General features: G+C 43.2%; 1 protein-coding gene across 1 annotated transcript in view; it reads left to right on the forward strand.

Annotated features, from left to right (window-relative positions):
• The window catches only part of DCP1A (decapping mRNA 1A), a 65,146-nt gene that overhangs the window by 34,994 nt on the left and 7,842 nt on the right, over positions 1 to 22,310 (forward strand). Inside the window, exons 6-7 of the mRNA XM_007984575.3 lie at positions 1,681 to 1,794; positions 20,738 to 21,496. Coding sequence (XP_007982766.1) covers positions 1,681 to 1,794; positions 20,738 to 21,496 — 873 coding nt within the window. The remainder of the gene's footprint in view (positions 1 to 1,680; positions 1,795 to 20,737; positions 21,497 to 22,310) is intronic.

Raw genomic sequence — 22,310 nt, forward strand, 5'->3', positions numbered from 1 at the left:
CTGCACTCCAGTCTGGGCAACAGTGAGACCCTGTGTCTCTTTTTAAAGGTGTGTCTTACAATTTTAAATCTAAAACATAAGGAAAGAACTCGCTTACCCCAGAGTACTTGTTTTTGGCAGGAAAATTTACAATGCTTTTTTCTACTCCTATAAGATTGCTATGGGAGAAGATGGTCTTGGAGTGCAGAAGTTAGCTCACAGCAGCTAGTTCTGGTAAAGCTTCATGCCTCTTCTTTTCCACTGCAGTTTCTGTTAGGATCCTCAGTGGTTCTAGGAATTTGTGTAGGCTTTGAAAAGTATTCTGATAGTTTGTACCACATAATACTAAAAAGTATGCTCATGGTCTGTAATTGGTGGTAGATGCACAACCTTCATTAAGCTTCATTTGGAATTTTACCCAAATGAGAGGCTTTTCTGAAATTCACTGTTTTCTTTCTCCTCTGTTTTGCATTTTAGTTTATAAATTAGCTGATAAAATTTTCTCCCAAAAGTTGAATGAAATGGCAGTTGTGGTACATTAGTTAATTTATTCAATACCTGCTTATGAACCATCTACTATCTGCAAGCAGTGGGCATTTCATGGTTATAAAACTCTCCTGGAATTTTACTTGGCACCTCAAAGCCCCCACGCTTCACTGGAGTGAGACAAGCTCTCTACTGCTGAACTTTCTTTCAGCGGAATTATACTGTCACCTTACTCTTCACTAAATATTGAATTAAGTGCTTTCCTTCCATGCCTGTTTCATCCTCACCAGAACTTCAAGGAACAAAATGTGAAAAAGCACTGTTTCCCATACAGTTCTGCTATAATACTAGCTACTAAATTATTAATCGATGATCCTGAAAAAAGCTTCAAATTGGCAAAACGAGTTAAGGTACTGTTGAAAAGACAAAACTAGAGTGAGAGAGAATAGACCTAGTTGCCAGGAGTGGAAGGAGGTCATGACTGCAATAGGACAGCACAAGGGAATTTTTTTTTGGATGATTGGAACTGTTTTGTATCCTGATTATGCCCATAGGAACAGAAATAGAACGGTACACACCTTAAAAATTAATTTCACCATATGTTAGCTTTTACTTAAAATTAAAATCAGGCCGGGCACAGTGAGTCATGCCCCCCATAATCCCAGCACTTTGGGAGGCCAAGGTGGATAGATCACAAGGTCAGGAGTTTGAGACTAGCCTGGTCAACATGGTGAAACCCTGTCTCTACTAAAAATACAAAAAAAAAAAAAAAAACAGCTGGGCGTGGTGGCTCACACCTGTAATCCCAGCTACTTGGGAGGCTGAGGCAGGAGAATTGCTTGAACCCAGGAGGCAGAGGTTGTAGCGAGCCAAGATCGCGCCATTGCAGTCCAGCCTGGGCAACAGAGCAAGACTCCGTCTCGGAGAAACAAATAAAGATTAAAAGAATATATGATAAAGTAATACCATTATCTTTTTCTTTAAAAGGTGATAAAAATAATAGTTGTGGCCAACACTGTTGTCTCAAATTAGGTGCTCGTTGTTCTAGAAATTTTATTGCATGTTATTTACATTGGAGTACAGAGCAAACATTTTGAGGTTGGTTTTTCTTCTTTTTAAAAAGTATCATTTCTGATAACGTCAAATGCTGTTTTGTGAGCCAAATAATAGCAGTTTTTTTCACATGATGTATTTTTTTCTTTTAACTTTTTAAAGAATCAGATGGGCGACTCAAATATTTCCAGCCCTGGGTTACAGCCAAGCACTCAGCTCTCCAATCTGGGAAGCACTGAGACTCTAGAAGAAACGCCCTCTGGGTCACAAGATAAGGTTTGTACAGCTAAAGCTCTAGCTTTGTCCTGAGTAACAAAGAGTAATGTTTAGTAAGGGTTCTAATGAGTGCAAGTTTGATTTTTCACTTGTGTCAAGGTTCATACGTGCAGCAACATAATGACATCCTCCTGGGTCATCATGTTCCGAATAACTGTGTTTCATCTGGATTTTGTAGTAGCCTGCTACCTGGTTTCCCATCTTTTGCCCCCTGGTTGCTTCTTACCTATTCTTAACCCAACAGCCAGAGTAATCCTTGTAAAACATAACTCAGATCGTGGCATTCCTCTGCTTAAAACCCTCCAGTAGTGTCCCGGCTCACTCAAATAATAGCCAGGATCGTGACAGTGGCCCACGAGGCCCTGCCTTATCTGGCCCCTCTACCCCAGGCCTCATCTGTCACTGTGCATTGCTCACCTGGCTCCAGTCCCATTGGCTCTCTTGCCTTTCCCCAAATGTGCCAGATATGTTCCTGCCTCGGGACAGGCCTCTGCACTTGTTGTTCCCTTGGTCTGTAATACTTTCCTCCCAGATAGGGCTTGCTCCCTTTCCTCCTTCAAGCCTCATGTGTCCTCCATAAGTCAGGCCTTCTCTGACTACCCTATTTGAAATAACCCTTGGCCAGGTGCAGTGGCTCACACCTGTAACACCAGCACTTTGGAAGGTTGAGGCAGGCAGATCACTTGAGCCCAGGAGTTTGAAACCAGCCTGGCCAATTGACAAAACTCTGTCTCTACTAAAAATACAAAAATTAGCTGGGTGTGGTGGCACATGCCTGTAATCCCAGCTACTCAGGAGGTTGTAGCACCAGAATAGCTTGAACCCAGGAGGCAGAAGTTGCGGTGAGCTTAGATTGTACCAGTGCCCTCCAGTCTGGGCAACAGATTAAGACTCTGTCTGTCTCAAGGAAGAAAAAATAGTAATACCCCTTGGACAGGCACAGTGGCTCTCGTCTATAATCTCAGCACTTTGGGAGGTCAAGGCAGGAGGATCGCTTGAGCTCAGGAGTTAGAGACCAGTCTGGGCAGCATAGTGAGACCCCTTCTCTAGAAACAGATTTTAAAATTAGCCAGATGTGATGTCATGCATCTGTGGTCCCAGCTAATTGGGAGGCTGAGATAAGAGCCTCGCTTGAGCCCAGGAGGTTTGAGATTGCTGTGAGCCTTGATCACACCCCTGGACTCCAGCCTGGGTAGCAGAGCAAGGCCCTGTCTCAAAAATTTAATTTAACTTAATTTAATTTGATTTAAAAATAAAACCGCTGGGCGCAGTGGCTCACACCTGTAGTTCCAGCACTTCAGGAGGCCAAGGCAGGCGGATCACCTGAGGTCAGGAGTTCGAGACCAGCCTGGCCAACATGGCGAAACCCCATCTCTACTAAAAATACAAAATTAGCCCGTGGTAACAGACACCAGTAATCGCAGCTATTCAGGAGGCTGAGGTAGGAGAATCGCTTAAACCTGGGAGCTGGAGGTTGCAGTGAGCTGTGATTGTGCTACTGCACTCCAGCCTAGGCGACAGAGCGAGACTCCAGCTCAAAATAAATAAGTAAATAAATAAAATAAAACAACCCTCCCTCACCTCTATCCTCTTGCTGTACTTTATTTTCTCACTAAGGTTTCTAACCAACTAACGTGGTTTCTGTTTTTGTTTTTTGTCTGTCTCCTGCCCACCAAAATATAAGCGCCATGTAAAGCAGTTTTGGTTTTTTATTTTGTTTTTAAGCTGTCTCTTAATAGGAAAGAAGGGCAGTTTTACAAGCCTTGTTCATTGCTGTGTCCTTTGCATATAGCACTGTAAATATTTGTTGAATTAATTCTCTTTGTAACTGATAGTCTGATAAAAGAACAGATATCGAGTAAAATCCATAGTTTTTTAAGTAGACTTTTTGTTTTGAGATAATTACAGATTTATATGCAGTTGTCAGAAATAATGCAGAAAGATCCTATGTACCCATTACCCGTTTTCCCACTGATAACATTTTGCAAAATATAGTGTGATATCATAACCAGGTTATTGACACAATCCACACATCTTCTTCAGATTTCCCTTGTTATTTGTGTGTATATTCAGTTCTGTGTAATTTTATCTCGTGTATAGCTTTGTATATCCACTACCACAGTCAAGATGCTAAATATTTTCATCACCACAAGGATGTTTTATGTTGCCCTTTCATAAACACACTGACTTCCCTTTCATACCCTCTTCTGCCTCTGCCTCTGCCTCTACCTCTGCCTCCCTGATCCCACCATCATTTAGCCCTAGCAACTATTAATCTATTTTCCAGTTCTATGAAGTCATTTCAAGAATATTATATAGGCTGGGCACAGTGGCTCACGCCTGTAATTCCAGCACTTTGGGAGGCCGAGGCGGGCGGATCACGAGGTCAGGAGATCAAGACCATCCTGGCTAACACGGTGAAACCCCGTCTCTACTAAAAATACAAAAAATTAGCCAGGCCTAGTGGCGGGTGCCTGTAGTCCCAGCTACTCAGGAGGCTGAGGCAGGAGAATGGCCTGCACCCGGGAGGCAGAGCTTGCAGTGAGCTGAGATCACGCCACTGCACTCCAGCCTAGGCGACAAAGCGAGACTCTGTCTCAAAAAAATATATATATATATATAAATGGAATCATATATATGACCTCTTGAGATTGTCGTTCTTCACTCAGCGTAATTCCTGAACATTTCACTGAAGTTGTTACATGTATCAAGTTTGTTATCTTTTATTACTGAGAGTATTACAGATTTGTTTATTTTTGGCAACTCGCTTAACTGAAGAACATCTAGATTGTTTTCAATTTTGAGTTATTACAAATAAAGCTCCTATGAACATTTATGTACAGGTTTTTGTGTGAACATAAATTTTCATTTCTCTGGGATAAATGCCCAGGAGTACAAGTGTCAGGTCATTTGGTATTGCATGTTTTAGTTTAATAGGAAACTGCCTTGGGAGGCCAAGGCGGGTGGATCACCTGAGGTCAGGAGTTCGAGACCAGCCTGACCAACATGGTGAAACCCCATCTCTACTAAAAATACAAAAATTAGGGCCGGGCGCGGTGGCTCAAGCCTGTAATCCCAGCACTTTGGGAGGCCGAGACGGGCAGATCACGAGGTCAGGAGATCGAGACCATCCTGGCTAACCCGGTGAAACCCCGTCTCTACTAAAAAATACAAAAAACTAGCCGGGCGAGGTGGCGGGCGCCTGTAGTCCCAGCTACTCGGGAGGCTGAGGCAGGAGAATGGCGTAAACCCGGGAGGCGGAGCTTGCAGTGAGCTGAGATCCGGCCACTGCACTCCAGCCTGGGCAACAGAGCAGACTCCGTCTCAAAAAAAAAAAAAAAAAAAAATACAAAAATTAGACGGGCATGGTGGTGGTGGTGTCTGTAATCTCAGCTACTCAAGAGGCTGAGGCATGAGAATCACTTAAACCTGGGAGGCAAAGGTTGCAGTGAGCCGAGGTCATGCCATTGCACTCCAGCCTAGGCAACAAGGGCAAAATCCTGTCTCAAAAAAAGGCCGGGCGCGGTGGCTCACGCCTGTAATCCCAGCACTTTGGGAGGCCGAGGCGGGCGGATCACGAGGTCAGGAGATCGAGACCATCCTGGCTAACATGGTGAAACTCCGTCTCTACTAAAAATATGTGGTGGTGGGTGCCTGTAGTCCCAGCTACTCAGGAGGCTGAGGCAGGAGAATGGTGTGAACCCAGAAGGTGGAGCTTGCAGTGAGCCAAGATCACACCATTGTACTCCAGCCTGGACGACAGAGCAAGACTCCGTCTCAAAAAAAAAAAAGAAAGAAAGAAACCACCAAACTGTTTTCTAGGAAGTCTGTACAGTTTTACATTCACATCAGCAATGTATCCAAAATGTTTTTAGATATTTAGATGATAATTGATTTAAACCAAATTTTGTATTCTACCTTCCCATGCCCCATTTTTACTGTATCTGGATTTAGGATCATCATCCAGGAGTGTGCAGTGGGCTTACTACTTCCCCTTTCTAAATCATGAATCACTTCATCTTCCTTTTGTGAATTATGAGGTTAAGGATTCTTGTACTGCCTAAAGCAGATTTATTGTGAGACCCTAAGGAGGAAATGGACCAGAAAAAAATGGCTTAAGAATTGTAAGGTCAGGCATGGTGAATCACACCTATAATCCTAGGGCTTTGGGAAGCGGAGGCAGGCAGATCCCTTGAGTGCAGGAGTTTGAGACCAGCCTGGCAAACATGGTGAAACCCCATCTCTACTAAAAATACAAAAATTAGCTGGGTGTGGTGGCGCACGCCTGTAATCACAGCTACTCAGGAGACTAAAGTGGGAGGATCATTTGAAACCAGGAGGTGGAGGTTACAATGAGCCAAGATTGCACCACTGCACTCCAGCCTGGGCAACTGAGGGAGACCCTCTTTCAAAAACCCTACAACAAAAAAAAGAATCAGCCAGGCGCAGTGACTCACGCCTGTAATCCCAGCACTTTGGGAGGCCAAGACAAGTGGATCACCCGAGGTCAGGAGTTCAAGACCAGCCTGACCAACATGGTGAAACCCCATCTCTACTAAATAGAAAAGAGATTAGCCAGGCGTGGTGGCACATGACTGTAATCCTAGCTACTTGGGAGGCTGAGGCAGGAGAATCGCTTGAACCCAGGAGGCAGAGGTTGCAGTAAGCCAAGATTGTGCCATTGCACTCCAGCCTGGGCAACGAGTGAAACTCCATCTCAAAAAAAAAAAAAAAAATCGTAAAGCACTGCCCATTGAAAGTTGAAAAATGAGTGTGACAAGCCATAGATGCTCAGCCTTTCAACAATAGCACTGAGTCTGTAGGCATACAGAACTCAAGAGGGATAGATAGTGCTGATGTGTTATTCTGTGATTTTTCATATACTTTTAAAATTTCACTTTTGGTCAGGTGTGGAGGCTCACGCCTGTAATCCCATCTGCACTTTGCACTTTAGGAAGTCAAGACAGGCAGATCGTGAGGTCAGGAGTTTGAGACCAGCCTGGCCAACATGGTGAAACTCCGTCTCTACTAAAAATACAAAAATTAGCCGGGTGTGGTGGCATACACAGTTTACTCCCAGATTATGCCTCCCAGGTTCAAGCGATTCTCATGCCTCAGCCTCCTGAGTAGCTGGGATTACAGGCATGCACTACCACACCCAGCTAATTTTTGTATTTTTAGTAGAGATGAGTTTAACCATGTTGCCCAGGCTGGTCTCGAACTTCTTCTGACCTCAGGTGATCTGCGTGCTGTAATCCCAGCTACTCAGGAGGCTGAGGTAGGAGAATTGCTTGAACCTAGGAGGGGGAGATTGCAGTGAGCCAAGATCGTGCCACCGCACTCCGGCCTGGGTGACAAAGCAAGACTGTGTCTCGGGGTTGGGGGGAAGACTCCACTTTTTAGGTTATAGTGACAAAATTTTATGAAATACTGAGATCTGGATATTGTCAGAAGCCATGTGATTGACTAAAATTAGCTTAAATTTATCATCAACTGCCACACGCAGATACTACATTTGTTTAGTAACACTGCCATCTAGTGCTGAGGAGCAAGTACTGCTATCAAGCCTTGATAGTATTACATTCCATTTCAGTTGCATAATTCACTTACTAAATTTTTCTTGGGATTGTTTCTGTAGTGTATTTTGTTTTTGTTTGCTTCCTATGTTCAAGAATAATGCCTGTCTTATAGTGTGCCCACTACAGTGACCAGTAGCTCCAAACAGAAGTGTAAAATTCTCTAAACATCAATTCTCTGGGATGAGGAATGAACCATATTAAACCTGATGCTGAATATGATAATTTTGTCCTGCGCCGTACATGCTGTTGCTTGCTGAATGGCATTTCCCGAACTAAATGGTCAGACTAACACTTGATCTACATGAAGTATTAAAAAACTCAGAATCCTAACTTTAAGCATATTCAAGCATGAGGAAAGAATAACATTTTACCTTTTCTGTGGATGATGGAAGGTTAATTCATGAATAAATAAGCCCAGCTACCAGAGGAGGGCAACCAGTTTTTCTTATCAGAAACGGAAAAGAATGCAGAGACTGTGAAGCTTTTGGGGATTTGTGTGAAGAGGAATGTTCTGCTCACCTAGGCTCCTATGACAAATTCAACCAGTTAGGTACAATCATGTGTCATTTAACAATGAGAATACTGTCTTAAGAAATGTGTCATTAGGCGATTTCATTTCCGAACATCATAGAGTGTATTTGTACTTTCACAAACCAAGAAACCAAGATGGCATTGCCTATTAACACCTAGGCTCGATGAGATAGCCTGTGGCTCCTGGACTACAGACCTGTACAGCACATTATTGCACTGCATATTATAGGTACTTGTAACACACTGGTATTTGTATATTTAGCCTTAGAAAAGATTTAGTAAAAACACAATATTCTTCTGGGATCGCTGTTGTATATGCAGTCCATCGCTGACCAAAACATGGTTTGTGCCAAATGATAGTATTTACAAACGTGGATGCATGTTGATCTGTAGCCACCTCAGTTATTCAAACCTTAGCAGCACCTGTTTTCCAGAGGTAAGTATCACCATCCAGGTGATTAGGTAACCTATAATCTGCTGGATTGACATCTCTGTGTGGTGGCACACTGCTTAAGAATGTAGACTGTATTGTTAGAACTAAGTTGGAGTCTGGTTCTGTTGTTGTATTTGGGCATCATCTATAAAGTGGCAATAGTAATAGACCTACTCTAGCAGATGAATAGAGTAATACTTGTAAAGTGCTTAGCATAGTGAGCATTCTGTGTATGATTCATTATTGCCATCACAGATTCGTTTATTCCTTCTTATATGAGAAAACCTCCAAAACTGTAATGCTTTACCATACACCCCATTCTAGAGAAAGTCAGAGAATCTGTCTGGCCTGGCAGTAGTTATAGGAAGGCAGCATAGAGAATCTGGAAACTTTCTGCTCCTTTTAAAGTCAGGGTTCAGGGTTCTGCCATATAGTGGTTTCATATTTTAATGTAAAGTAGGTGTGTTTGTGTTTGTTTGTTTGTTTATATAGACGACGTCTCACTCTGTTGCCCAGGCTCAAATGCAGGGGCGTGAACATAGCTCACTGTAACCTCAAAACTCCTGGGCTTAAACGGTCCTCCTGCCTCAGCCTTCCAAGCAGCCAGGACCACAGGTGCACACCACCTTGTGCAGCTACTTTTTAAATTTTTTGTAGAGGCAGGGGCCTCAGTATGTTGACCAGGCTGATCTTAAACTCCTAGCTTCAAACAGTGCTTCCGCCTAGGCCTGCCAAAGTGCTGAGATTATAGGCATGAGGCACTCTGCCTGACTTAAAGTAGATTTTTGGCTGTTCAAAGTTAATTTATGTTTCACTGTACAAGTAAAAGTTGCTGTCTGGATTATGCCTCAGGTGTATTTTGTGATGAGGTTTCTCCATGATTCTTCCTTTTCTTAAATTTCTGCAACATAGACCCAATCTGATCTCTGTTTTCCAAAGTAGTTTATATCTAAATATTGGTTTGTGTGTCTGCATACATATTCTATAATAGATGGAGTAGTTATGATCCATTTACTTTGCATTAATAGGAATTAGTGTTGTTGGCCAGGCATGTTGGCTGTAAGCCCAGCACTTTGGGGGCCGAGACGGACCGATCACCTGAGGTTAGGAGTTCAGAAACAGCCCAGCTAACATGGTAATACGCCATCTCTACTAAAAATACAAAAATTAAGCGAGTGTGGTGGTGCGTGACTGCAATCCCAGCTACTCGGGAGGCTGAGGCAGGAGGATCACTTGAACCCAGGAGGTGGAGGTTGCAGTGAGCCAAGATCACACCACTGCACTCCAGCCTGGGTGACAGTGAGAGTCCATCTCAAAAATTTAAAAAAAAAAAAAAAAAGAATTAGTGTTGTTTTCCAGTACTTTTTTGCTAAGAAACTTGACCCATTTGTTTTCTTTTTTTTTTTTTTTTTTTTTTTTTTTAATTAATTTATTATTATTAAACTTCAAGTTGTAGGGTACATGTGCACAACGTGCAGGTTTGCTACATATGTATACTTGTGCCATGTTGGTGTGCTGCACCCATCAACTCGTCATTTACATCAGGTATAACTCCCAGTGCAATCCCTCCCCCCTCCCCCCTCCCCATGATAGGCCCCGGTGTGTGATGTTCCCCTTCCCGAGTCCAAGTGATCTCATTGTTCAGTTCCCACCTACGAGTGAGAACATGCGGTGTTTGGTTTTCTGTTCTTGTGATAGTTTGCTAAGAATGATGGTTTCCAGCTGCATCCATGTCCCTACAAAGGACACAAACTCATCCTTTTTTATGGCTGCATAGTATTCCATGGTGTATATGTGCCACATTTTCTTAATCCAGTCTGTCACTGATGGACATTTGGGTTGATTCCAAGTCTTTGCTATTGTGAATAGTGCTGCAATAAACATACGTGTGCATGTGTCCTTATAGCAGCATAATTTATAATCCTTTGGGTATATACCCAGTAATGGGATGGCTGGGTCATATGGTACATCTAGTTCTAGATCCTTGAGGAATCGCCATACTGTTTTCCATAATGGTTGAACTAGTTTACAATCCCACCAACAGTGTAAAAGTGTTCCTATTTCTCCACATCCTCTCCAGCACCTGTTGTTTCCTGACTTTTTAATGATCGCCATTCTAACTGGTGTGAGATGGTATCTCATTGTGGTTTTGATTTGCATTTCTCTGATGGCCAGTGATGATGAGCATTTTTTCATGTGTCTGTTGGCTGTATGAATGTCTTCTTTTGAGAAATGTCTGTTCATATCCTTTGCCCACTTTTGGATGGGGTTGTTTGTTTTTTTCTTGTAAATTTGTTTGAGTTCTTTGTAGGTTCTGGATATTAGCCCTTTGTCAGATGAGTAGATTGCAAAAATTTTCTCCCATTCTGTAGGTTGCCTGCTCACTCTGATGGTAGTTTCTTTTGCTGTGCAGAAGCTCTTTAGTTTGATGAGATCCCATTTGTCAATTTTGGCTTTTGCTGCCGTTGCTTTTGGTGTTTTAGACATGAAGTCTTTGCCCATGCCTATGTCCTGAATGGTACTACCTAGGTTTTCCTCTAGGATTTTTATGGTGTTAGGTCTAACATTTAAGTCTCTAATCCATCTTGAATTAATTTTTGTATAAGGAGTAAGGAAAGGATCCAGTTTCAGCTTTCTACTTATGGCTAGCCAGTTTTCCCAGCACCATTTATTAAATAGGGAATCCTTTCCCCATTTCTTGTTTCTCTCAGGTTTGTCAAAGATCAGATGGCTGTAGATGTGTGGTATTATTTCTGAGGACTCTGTTCTGTTCCATTGGTCTATATCTCTGTTTTGGTACCAGTACCATGCTGTTTTGGTTACTGTAGCCTTGTAGTATAGTTTGAAGTCAGGTAGCGTGATGCCTCCAGCTTTGTTCTTTTGACTTAGGATTGTCTTGGAGATGCGGGCTCTTTTTTGGTTCCATATGAACTTTAAAGCAGTTTTTTCCAATTCTGTGAAGAAGCTCATTGGTAGCTTGATGGGGATGGCATTGAATCTATAAATTACCTTGGGCAGTATGGCCATTTTCACGATATTGATTCTTCCTATCCATGAGCATGGTATGTTCTTCCATTTGTTTGTGTCCTCTTTGATTTCACTGAGCAGTGGTTTGTAGTTCTCCTTGAAGAGGTCCTTTACATCCCTTGTAAGTTGGATTCCTAGGTATTTTATTCTCTTTGAAGCAATTGTGAATGGAAGTTCATTCCTGATTTGGCTCTCTGTTTGACTGTCACTGGTGTATAAGAATGCTTGTGATTTTTGCACATTAATTTTGTATCCTGAGACTTTGCTGAAGTTGCTGATCAGCTTAAGGAGATTTTGGGCTGAGACAATGGGGTTTTCTAAATATACAATCATGTCGTCTGCAAACAGGGACAATTTGACTTCTTCTTTTCCTAAATGAATCCCCTTGATTTCTTTCTCTTGCCTGATTGCCCTAGCCAGAACTTCCAACACTATGTTGAATAGGAGTGGTGAGAGAGGGCATCCCTGTCTTGTGCCAGTTTTCAAAGGGAATTTTTCCAGTTTTTGCCCATTCAGTATGATATTGGCTGTGGGTTTGTCATAAATAGCTCTTATTATTTTGAGGTACGTTCCATCAATACCGAATTTATTGAGCGTTTTTAGCATGAAGGGCTGTTGAATTTTGTCAAAAGCCTTTTCTGCATCTATTGAGATAATGATGTGGTTCTTGTCTTTGGTTCTGTTTATATGCTGGATTATGTTTATTGATTTGCGAATGTTGAACCAGCCTTGCATCCCAGGGATGAAGCCCACTTGATCATGGTGGATAAGCTTTTTGATGTGCTGCTGAATCCGGTTTGCCAGTATTTTATTGAGGATTTTTGCATCGATGTTCATCAGGGATATTGGTCTAAAATTCTCTTTTTTTGTTGTGTCTCTGCCAGGCTTTGGTATCAGGATGATGTTGGCCTCATAAAATGAGTTAGGGAGGATTCCCTCTTTTTCTATTGATTGGAATAGTTTCAGAAGGAATGGTACCAGCTCCTCCTTGTACCTCTGGTAGAATTCAGCTGTGAATCCATCTGGTCCTGGACTTTTTTTGGTTGGTAGGCTATTAATTATTGCCTCAATTTCAGAGCCTACTATTGGTCTATTCAGGGATTCAACTTCTTCCTGGTTTAGTCTTGGAAGAGTGTAAGTGTCCAGGAAATTATCCATTTCTTCTAGATTTTCCAGTTTATTTGCGTAGAGGTGTTTATAGTATTCTCTGATGGTAGTTTGTATTTCTGTGGGGTCGGTGGTGATATCCCCTTTATCATTTTTAATTGCGTCGATTTGATTCTTCTCTCTTTTCTTCTTTATTAGTCTTGCTAGTGGTCTGTCAATTTTGTTGATCTTTTCAAAAAACCAACTCCTGGATTCATTGATTTTTTGGAGGGTTTTTTGTGTCTCTATCTCCTTCAGTTCTGCTCTGATCTTAGTTATTTCTTGCCTTCTGCTAGCTTTCGAATGTGTTTGCTCTTGCTTCTCTAGTTCTTTTAATTGTGATGTTAGAGTGTCAATTTTAGATCTTTCCTGCTTTCTCTTGTGGGCATTTAGTGCTATAAATTTCCCTCTACACACTGCTTTAAATGTGTCCCAGAGATTCTGGTATGTTGTATCTTTGTTCTCATTGGTTTCAAAGAACATCTTTATTTCTGCCTTCATTTCGTTATGTACCCAGTAGTCATTCAGGAGCAGGTTGTTCAGTTTCCATGTAGTTGAGCGGTTTTGATTGAGTTTCTTAGTCCTGAGTTCTAATTTGATTGCACTGTGGTCTGAGAGACAGTTTGTTATAATTTCTGTTCTTGTACATTTGCTGAGGAGTGCTTTACTTCCGATTACGTGGTCAATTTTGGAGTAAGTACGATGTGGTGCTGAGAAGAATGTATATTCTGTTGATTTGGGGTGGAGAGTTCTATAGATGTCTATTAGGTCTGCTTGCTGCAGAGATGAGTTCAATTCCTGGATATCCTTGTTAACTTTCTGTCTCGTTGATCTGTCTAATGTTGACAGTGGAGTGTTGAAGTCTCCCATTATTATTGTATGGGAGTCTAAGTCTCTTTGTAAGTCTCTAAGGACTTGCTTTATGAATCTGGGTGCTCCTGTATTGGGTGCATATATATTTAGGATAGTTAGCTCTTCCTGTTGAATTGATCCCTTTACCATTATGTAATGGCCTTCTTTGTCTCTTTTGATCTTTGATGGTCCAAAGTCTGTTCTATCAGAGACTAGTATTGCAACCCCCGCTTTTTTGTGTTCTCCATTTGCTTGGTAAATCTTCCTCCATCCCTTTATTTTGAGCCTATGTATGTCTCTGCGTGTGAGATGGGTCTCCTGAATACAGCAGACTGATGGGTCTTGACTCTTTATCCAGTTTGCCAGTCTGTGTGTTTTAATTGGAGCATTTAGTCCATTTACATTTAAGGTTAAGATTGTTATGTGTGAACTTGATCCTGCCATTATGATATTAACTGGTTATTTTGCTCGTTAGTTGATGCAGTTTCTTCCTAGCCTTGATGGTCTTTACATTTTGGCATGTTTTTGCAATGGCTGGTACCGGTTGTTCCTTTCCATGTTTAGTGCTTCCTTCAGGGTCTCTTGTAAGGCAGGCCTAGTGGTGACAAAATCTCTAAGCATTTGCTTATCTGTAAAGGATTTTATTTCTCCTTCACTTATGAAACTTAGTTTGGCTGGATATAAAATTCTGGGTTTAAAATTCTTTTCTTTAAGAATGTTGAATATTGGCCCCCACTCTCTTCTGGCTTGAAGAGTTTCTGCCGAGAGATCTGCTGTTAGTCTGATGGGCTTCGCTTTGTGGGTAACCCGACCTTTCTCTCTGGCTGCCCTTAAGATTTTTTCCTTCATTTCAACTTTGGTGAATCTGGCAATTATGTGTCTTGGAGTTGCTCTTCTCGAGGAGTATCTTTGTGGCGTTCTCTGTATTTCCTGGATTTGAATGTTGGCCTGCCCTACTAGGTTGGGGAAGTTCTCCTGGATGATATCCTGAAGAGTGTTTTCCAACTTGGTTCCATTTTCCCCGTCACTTTCAGGCACCCCAATCAGACGTAGATTTGGTCTTTTTACATAATCCCATACTTCTTGCAGGCTTTGTTCATTTCTTTTTCTTCTTTTTTCTTTTGGTTTCTCTTCTCGCTTCATTTCATTCATTTGATCCTCCATCGCTGACATTCTTTCTTCCAGTTGATCGAGTCGGTTACTGAAGCTTGTGCATTTGTCACGTATTTCTCGTGCCATGGTTTTCGTCTCTTTCATTTCGTTTGTGAGCTTCTCTGCATTAATTACTCTAGCCATCAATTCTTCCACTTTTTTTTCAAGATTTTTAGTTTCTTTGCGCTGGGTACGTAATTCCTCCTTTAGCTCTGAGAAATTTGATGGACTGAAGCCTTCTTCTCTCATCTCGTCGAAGTCATTCTCCGTCCAGCTTTGATCCGTTGCTGGCGATGAGCTGCGCTCCTTTGCCGGGGGAGATGCGCTCTTATTTTTTGAATTTCCAGCTTTTCTGCCCTGCTTTTTCCCCATCTTTGTGGTTTTATCTGCCTCTGGTCTTTGATGATGGTGATGTACTGATGGGGTTTTGGTGTAGGTGTCCTTCCTGTTTGATAGCTTTCCTTCTAACAGTCAGGATCCTCAGCTGTAGGTTGTAGCTGTAGGAGATTGCTTGAGGTCCACTCCAGACCCTGTTTGCCTGGGTATCAGCAGCAGAGGCTGCAGAAGATAGAATATTTCTGAACAGCGAGTGTACCTATCTGATTCTTGCTTTGGAATCTTCCTCTCAGGGGTGTACTCCACCCTGTGAGGTGCGGGGTGTCAGACTGCCCCTAGTGGGGGATGTCTCCCAGTTAGGCTACTCAGGGGTCAAGGACCCACTTGAGCAGGGAGTCTGTCCCTTCTCAGATCTCAACCTCCGTGTTGGGAGATCCACTGCTCTCTTCAAAGCTGTCAGACAGAGTCGTTTGCGTCTGCAGAGCTGCTGCGTTTGTTATTATTTACTGTGCCCTGTCCCCAGAGGTGGAGTCTACAGAGACAGGCAGGTTTCCTTGAGCTGCTGTGAGCTCCACCCAGTTCGAGCTTCCCAGCAGCTTTGTTTACCTACTTAAGCCTCAGCAATGGCGGGCGCCCCTCCCCCAGCCTCGCTGCTGCCTTGCCGGTAGATCACAGACTGCTGTGCTAGCAATGAGGGAGGCTCCGTGGGTGTGGGACACTCCCGGCCAGGTGTGGGATATGATCTCCTGGTGTGCCTGTCTGCTTAAAGCGCAGTATTGGGGTGGGAGTTACCCGATTTTCCAGGTGTTGTGTGTCTCAGTTCCCCTGGCTAGGAAAAGGGATTCCCTTCCCCCTTGCACTTTCCAGGTGAGGCAATGCCTCGCCCTGCTTCAGCTCTCGCTGGTCGGGCTGCAGCAGCTGACCAGCACCGATCGTCTGGCACTCCCCAGTGAGATGAACCCAGTACCTCAGTTGAAAATGCAGAAATCGCCGGTCTTCTGTGTCGCTCGCGCTGGGAGTTGGAGACTGGAGCTGTTCCTATTCGGCCATCTTGCTCCGCCCCCCGACCCATTTGTTTTCTAAACATATAATGTATATAAAAAGGAATTAGCCCAATTCAAAACTGGGTAAAAGATTTTAATAGGAATCTCCATATAAGATATACAGGTGGCCAATAAGCACATGAAAAGATGCTCCTCCTCATTAGTCAATAGGGACATGCAAATTCAAACCACATGGAGGTATCACTTCATACCCATTAGGATGGCTAGTATCATTAAAACAGAACATCACAAGTGTTGGAGAGTATGTGGAAAATACTCTATATACTCTGTTACCTCATATACTGCTGTATACTGGCCACCCCGTTGGATTGCCGGTGATAATGTGAAATGGTTCAGGCACTAGGGGAAAAAACAGTTTGGTGGTTCCTCAAAAAGTTAAACTTAGAATTGCTATATGACCCAGTACTTCTGCTCCTGGGTGTATACCCAAAAGAATTGAAAACAGGCATTCAAATATGTATACCCAAAAGAATTGAAAACAGGCATTCAAACAGATACTTCCACACCAGTGTTTATAGCAGCAGTATTTGCACTAGCTAGAAGGTGGAAACATCTCAAGAACTCCAGTGTCCGTTAATGGAAGCATAGATAAATAAGTGTCATATATACATGCAATGGAACATTATTCGGCCATAAAAAGAAATGAAATTCTGATACATGTTAGAACATGGATGAACCTTAAAATCAGCAATGTGGATGCACTAAATGCCACTGAATTTTACACTTAAATATGGTTAAAATGGTAAGTTTTATGTATATTTTACTACAGTTTTTTAAAATAGGGAGATAAACGTCTGTTGTGCTGTCGGTAGACATTTATGATGCCAGGAATTCACAAGTGACTAAGTCAGAATGTTCAGTGTAGTAAATGGAACTGGTGCACATGTCTGCAGCTATGTGGCCTGGACAGAGAAGTCTGTCCCAGGGGAGAATTTGTTGTCTATTTTGACCTAGATAGAATGGGTTTGAAATATTACCAGGGGCCGGGCACGGTGGCTCAAGCCTGTAATCCCAGCACTTTGGGAGGCCGAGACGAGCGGATCATGAGGTCAGGAGATCAAGACCATCCTGGCTAACACGGTGAAACCCCGTCTCTACTAAAAAATACAAAAAACTAGCTGGGCAAGGTGGCGGGCGCCTGTAGTCCCAGCTACTTTGGAGGCTGAGGCAGGAGAATGGCCTAAACCTGGGAGGCAGAGCTTGCAGTGAGCTGAGATCCGGCCACTACACTCCAGCCTGGGCGACAGAGCAAGACTCCGTCTCAATAAATAAATAAGTAAATAAATAAGTAAATAGATAAATAAATAAATAAAAAGAAATATTACCAGGGAGTTTTAAACATACAGCTGTGTCCTTGATGATTCTTTGCATTGGGAGTGACCAGGAGGTTTATAATGGCCTAGCCTTGGTCATCTTACCAGGTGTTTTGTTGTTGTTGTCTTGCATTGTGGGGTATAATATTCTAGGAGCATTTAATGAATTTTTGTTTGGTACTCCATGCTTGCTATTAAGACCACATGGTGGGCTGGGCGTGGTGGCTCACACCTGTAATCCCAGCACTTTGGGAGGCCAAGGCATGCAGATCACCTGAGGTCAGAAGAAGTTCGAGACCAGCCTGGGCAACATGGTTAAACCCGTCTCTACTAAAAATACAAAAATTAGCTAGATGTGGTGGTGCGTGCTTGTAGTCCCAGCTACTCAAGAGGCTGAGGCATGAGAATTGCGTGAACCTGGGAGGCGGAGGTTACAGTGAGCCGAGGTCACGCCTCTACACTCCAGCCTGGGCGATAGGGCAAGACTACGTCTCAAAAAAAAAAGACCACATGGTGTTTATGTGATTATAGTTTAAGCCAACTTCAATTTAATGCTTTTTGGGCACCAGACATTATATTGAGAATTTAATTTTCACAACAGTGCTCTGAGATCATTGTCCGAATGTCCTCACTTTTCAGATAAGGAACTAAATTAGAAAGATTGTGCTGGGCTCAATGGCTCACTACAAAAAAATGTAAAAATAAACTGAGCATGGTGGCATGCACCTGTGGTCCCAGCTACATGAAAGGATTGTTTGAGTCTGGGAGTTTGAGGCTGCATAAGCTGTGATCACACCACTGCATTCCAGTCTGACTGAATGAGACCCTGTCTCAAAAAAAGAAAGAAAAAGAAAGATTATGTAATTTTCCCAGTTAACAGCTGAAGTGTCTTTTTTTTCAGACCCTAAACTCTAGTTTTTTTTCAGAAGTAAAAATACGAAGAAATTGAACCATATAAGATCTTTAGTATTTTTTTGTGTCCACAGTTTAAAATTAGATATTGATGCTGCCTTTTATTTGAAGTGATATTAGTGGAATTTCTTTATTGAATATTTTCTAAGGTGAAATGGTTTGGTATGAACTTACAACTTTTTTTCAACTGTGGGAGGTTCTTGCCTCTTCCTCCACAACAGTTACTTTTTACTGACTACATTTTTTCAGACCTGCCCTGTCCCTCTCACCTAGCAGATGATGCTGTCCTCATACCAGGGAGAGAAGACAGAATGGCACTCCCTTAACTTTCTGTCCTTCACATGTGAACTTGGGTGCATGCTCATCGCTGCTGGCCCTCTTTCCCTGTTGTCTGACATGAGCCCCTCCTGACACAGGATCTCTTGCCTTAAGCTCCCTCTCTCCTCAAACTGACTTCCCCCTACTCCCTGAAAGAACTTTGGGAGAGAGCACTGTTGAGTGTCTGCTATGTACTGATGGGATCTGTGGTCCTGGGTAGCGGTGCCATTACTTGGGTAGGCAAGTCCAAGAGCAAAAAAGGCAAGGATTAGGAATACGTGAGAAGAGAACCCCTGCCTTGGCAAACTTGCTCTCCATGTTGTTTGGAGTGCTGACATTAAACACGCACTGGGTTCCATACATGTCAGCCTCTACCAGCCCTCCCTACTTTATAGAGGCCTGAGACTCAGAGAAGTGGACAGCACTCCTCAGGCCACACAGCTGGAAAGGAGCAGAGCCAGGCAGCAGTGGTTAGCTCCAGGCCCTGCCTCTGGGTGGTTGATAGGACATCACAGCTGTGTCGCTACAACCTCCTGAGGGGATGCTTTTGCTCCCTTGACTTGTATTACCATTTCTGTGTTTTAATAACACAAAATAACATTACCATTTTGTGTTCTAAATACCTCCAGCTTCTAGAGGTCCCACAGAGACCTCCAGACATGTTCACAACTAACTTCAGCTTCCCCCTCTCCCTAACCCTAGGGACTCTTCCTGGGCTGGCCTGCCCAGGCAGTGATACCACCACCCAATACCCAGATACCAGGGTGTCCTCTTGGCTCCTTGCTCCTACCTGGCCAGCCACCAACTCCTTCCATTCCAACTCCAGTTCTCATCCTCTTCTCTGCCAGTATCTTAGTCCAGACTCTCCTCAGTCTCACCCCTACAATTTGTCCTTTGTGTGGCCAACCAAGTGCACCTCCTAAAATATAAAGCCTGATGGCTCATCCCCTGAACATGTCGCCATTGTCCTGTGGATAAAGTCCAGATCCTCTAACATGTCTCAGATACTCTGCAGTCTGCCCACTGCTTCTCTCTTTCCCTGTCACCCTCCTACCCAGCCTCTGACCCAGCTGTGCTGAAGCACGTGTGGCTGTCTCAGTGGCTGTGCTCCCCAGCCAGCTCACCACATCCCTCCCCAGTTTCACTCTTCCTAGCACCTTCCCTCCCACTCGACTCTGCAGTTCTGCCTAGTGTGGGGCGCAGAGGAGGCTGGGGGGCAGGCCTTACCCGTTGTCCTGGCCTCTTTTTTCACATCACGGTGACAGCACAATGCCTGGCACCTGATAAATTCAAGAATTTTTATCAAATGGATGAAACAAACATTTGCCTGGACAAAATTGGGTTTGTTTTCCTGTAGTAATGTGATCATACCATAGTTTTATCAATATTATACTAATTTGCAGTGTACTTTGGGGCCTTACAGACTTTCTGAAGCCTTGAGAATCGTATTTCAATGAACTAATTTTTTCAGTATAAACAGATCTAAACAACTAATTCAGTCATTTTAGGAATAAAAAGTTAAGGCTGCCTGTGTTTTCAAAGTACTTAGGTGTGTCTCCCACTAAAATGTAAGCTCTGTGGGAACTGTTGTTACTCCCTTACTGCATCCCGTGAGCCCAGGTTAGAGCAAGACCTGGCACCCTGTGAGTACTCCGGAAATAAAGGTTATTGACTATGGAAATGTTGCTTACAAGTACAGGAAAGCACAAAAGTTTTTCTTTTGAGTGGTTATAGTGTCAACAAGCCAACTTACTAAAATACATATATAAATTTTAAATTGTCAGGCTTAAATGCTTTGCTTTTTCTTAAGAATTCTGTGGCTAGGGAATAAGGAGGGGTAATGGCCCACTGTTAAATGGCTGGATTTATTTTCTGATTTATCGGAGGTCCAATGCCTAGCGTTTCATTGAGAACAGTGAAAGGTGGAATCACCTGATCAGCATTCGGTCCCTGTGTCTCCTCTAGTGTCATTTCCCTATATGTTGCTGACATGAGACAATTGGGCACAGTCAGCTTTGCCAAGAAAAAGAATGGTGAATTCTGATCCTGCCTCCCAGAGACCCTAAAAATTTGAATTATATTACCAATGCAAACCACCAACCTGGGGACACTAGATGAACTTGGGCCTTAATCCTTAGTACATCTTCAGTTTTGTCCATTCCTTATTTTTATACTCCATCCATCCTTGATTCTGCACAATCTTTGACTTCTGGAAAAGAAGTTTGGTTATGCTGTTTTATAAGAGACCTCTTTCACTGGGTGGTTTCATTTGTTTTTCAGTCTGCTCCATCTGGACACAAGCATCTGACGGTAGAAGAGTTATTTGGAACCTCTTTGCCAAAGGAACAGCCAGCAGTTGTGGGTCTGGATTCAGAAGAAGTGGAGAGGTTGCCAGGAGATGCCTCCCAGAAAGAGCCCAATTCATTCCTACCATTTCCCTTTGAGCAGTCAGGAGGAGCCCCTCAATCAGAAACCCTGAGTGTCCCTTCTGCTGCCCACCATTCAGTCCAGCCTGAAATCACCACCCCGGTGCTAATCACTCCAGCCTCCATCACACAGTCCAATGAAAAGCATGCCCCAACCTACACAATCCCGTTGAGTCCCGTTCTCAGTCCCACTCTGCCATCTGAAGCTCCTACTACACAGGTTCCCCCCAGCTTACCTCGAAACAGCACCATGATGCAGGCAGTGAAGACCACGCCTAGACAGAGGTCTCCACTCCTGAATCAGCCGGTCCCTGAGCTAAGCCATGCCGGTCTGATTGCCAGCCAGAGCCCCTTCCGGGCCCCATTGAATGTGGCGAACGCAGCTGGCACATCCCTCCCAAGCGTTGATCTTCTCCAGAAACTCAGGTTGACCCCACAGCATGACCAAATACAGACACAACCACTTGGGAAAGGTGCAATGGTAGCCAGCTTTTCTCCGGCAGCTGGTCAGCTGGCCACACCGGAGAGCTTCATAGAGCCTCCCTCTAAGACAGCAGCAGCGAGAGCGGCAGCCTCAGCCTCCCTGAGCAACATGGTGCTTGCTCCCCTTCAGGTAATGGCAGGAGGGTGGGGGTGGGCATGGTGGGTAACTATAACTGGATAGGATGAAACTACAGACCTTGGTTTTAACTGTCATGACACTGACAGTTTTGAAGAGTTGTCCCTTTAAAGTATGTCGGGCTAGGAGACAACTGAGGTAAGAAGCCCTATCATGAACAACCAAGTAATTTATTTTCCTATCTGGATATGCACTTTAGCAGAGGTTGTACGTTTGTTTTGCTTTTGCCCAGCATTTCCAGGAGTCCTCATTTGACTCAGGACCAAATTATTCCAAAGCTTAACTCCCTTCCTATCTCCCACAGCACTTTCCTAGAGTGCCTACCTTGTGCCAAGTACCCTAGAGGTGCCATAAGAGCATCCTAGACTTGAAGGTATGAGGTCAAATAAAGCTGATTTTTTTCAACTGTCCACATTTACATCACCTTATCAAGAGGTGCCATGCTGCCTAGATCTCTCATCTCTATCTCTACAGACTCAACAGCAAAAATATGCCCAGGCTGCAGGACAGACATCACATGTTCTCACTTTATTTGAACTCATGAAGGTAGAGAATAGAAGGATGGTTACCAGAGGCTAGGAAGGTGGGGGGAGGTGGGGATGGTGAATGCATTAAAAAAAAAAAAAAATAGAATGAATAAGACCTAGTATTTAATAACACAACAGGGTGATTATAGTCAATAATAATTTAAGTATATATTTTAAAATAATGAAAAGAGTATAATTAGATTGTAACACAAAGGAAAAATTTGTAAGGGGATGGATACCCCATTTTCCATGATGTGATTATTATGCATCACATGCCTATA

Source organism: Chlorocebus sabaeus, chromosome 22 (genome assembly GCF_047675955.1).
Source record: "Chlorocebus sabaeus isolate Y175 chromosome 22, mChlSab1.0.hap1, whole genome shotgun sequence".
In the NCBI taxonomy this organism is placed as follows: domain Eukaryota; kingdom Metazoa; phylum Chordata; class Mammalia; order Primates; family Cercopithecidae; genus Chlorocebus; species Chlorocebus sabaeus.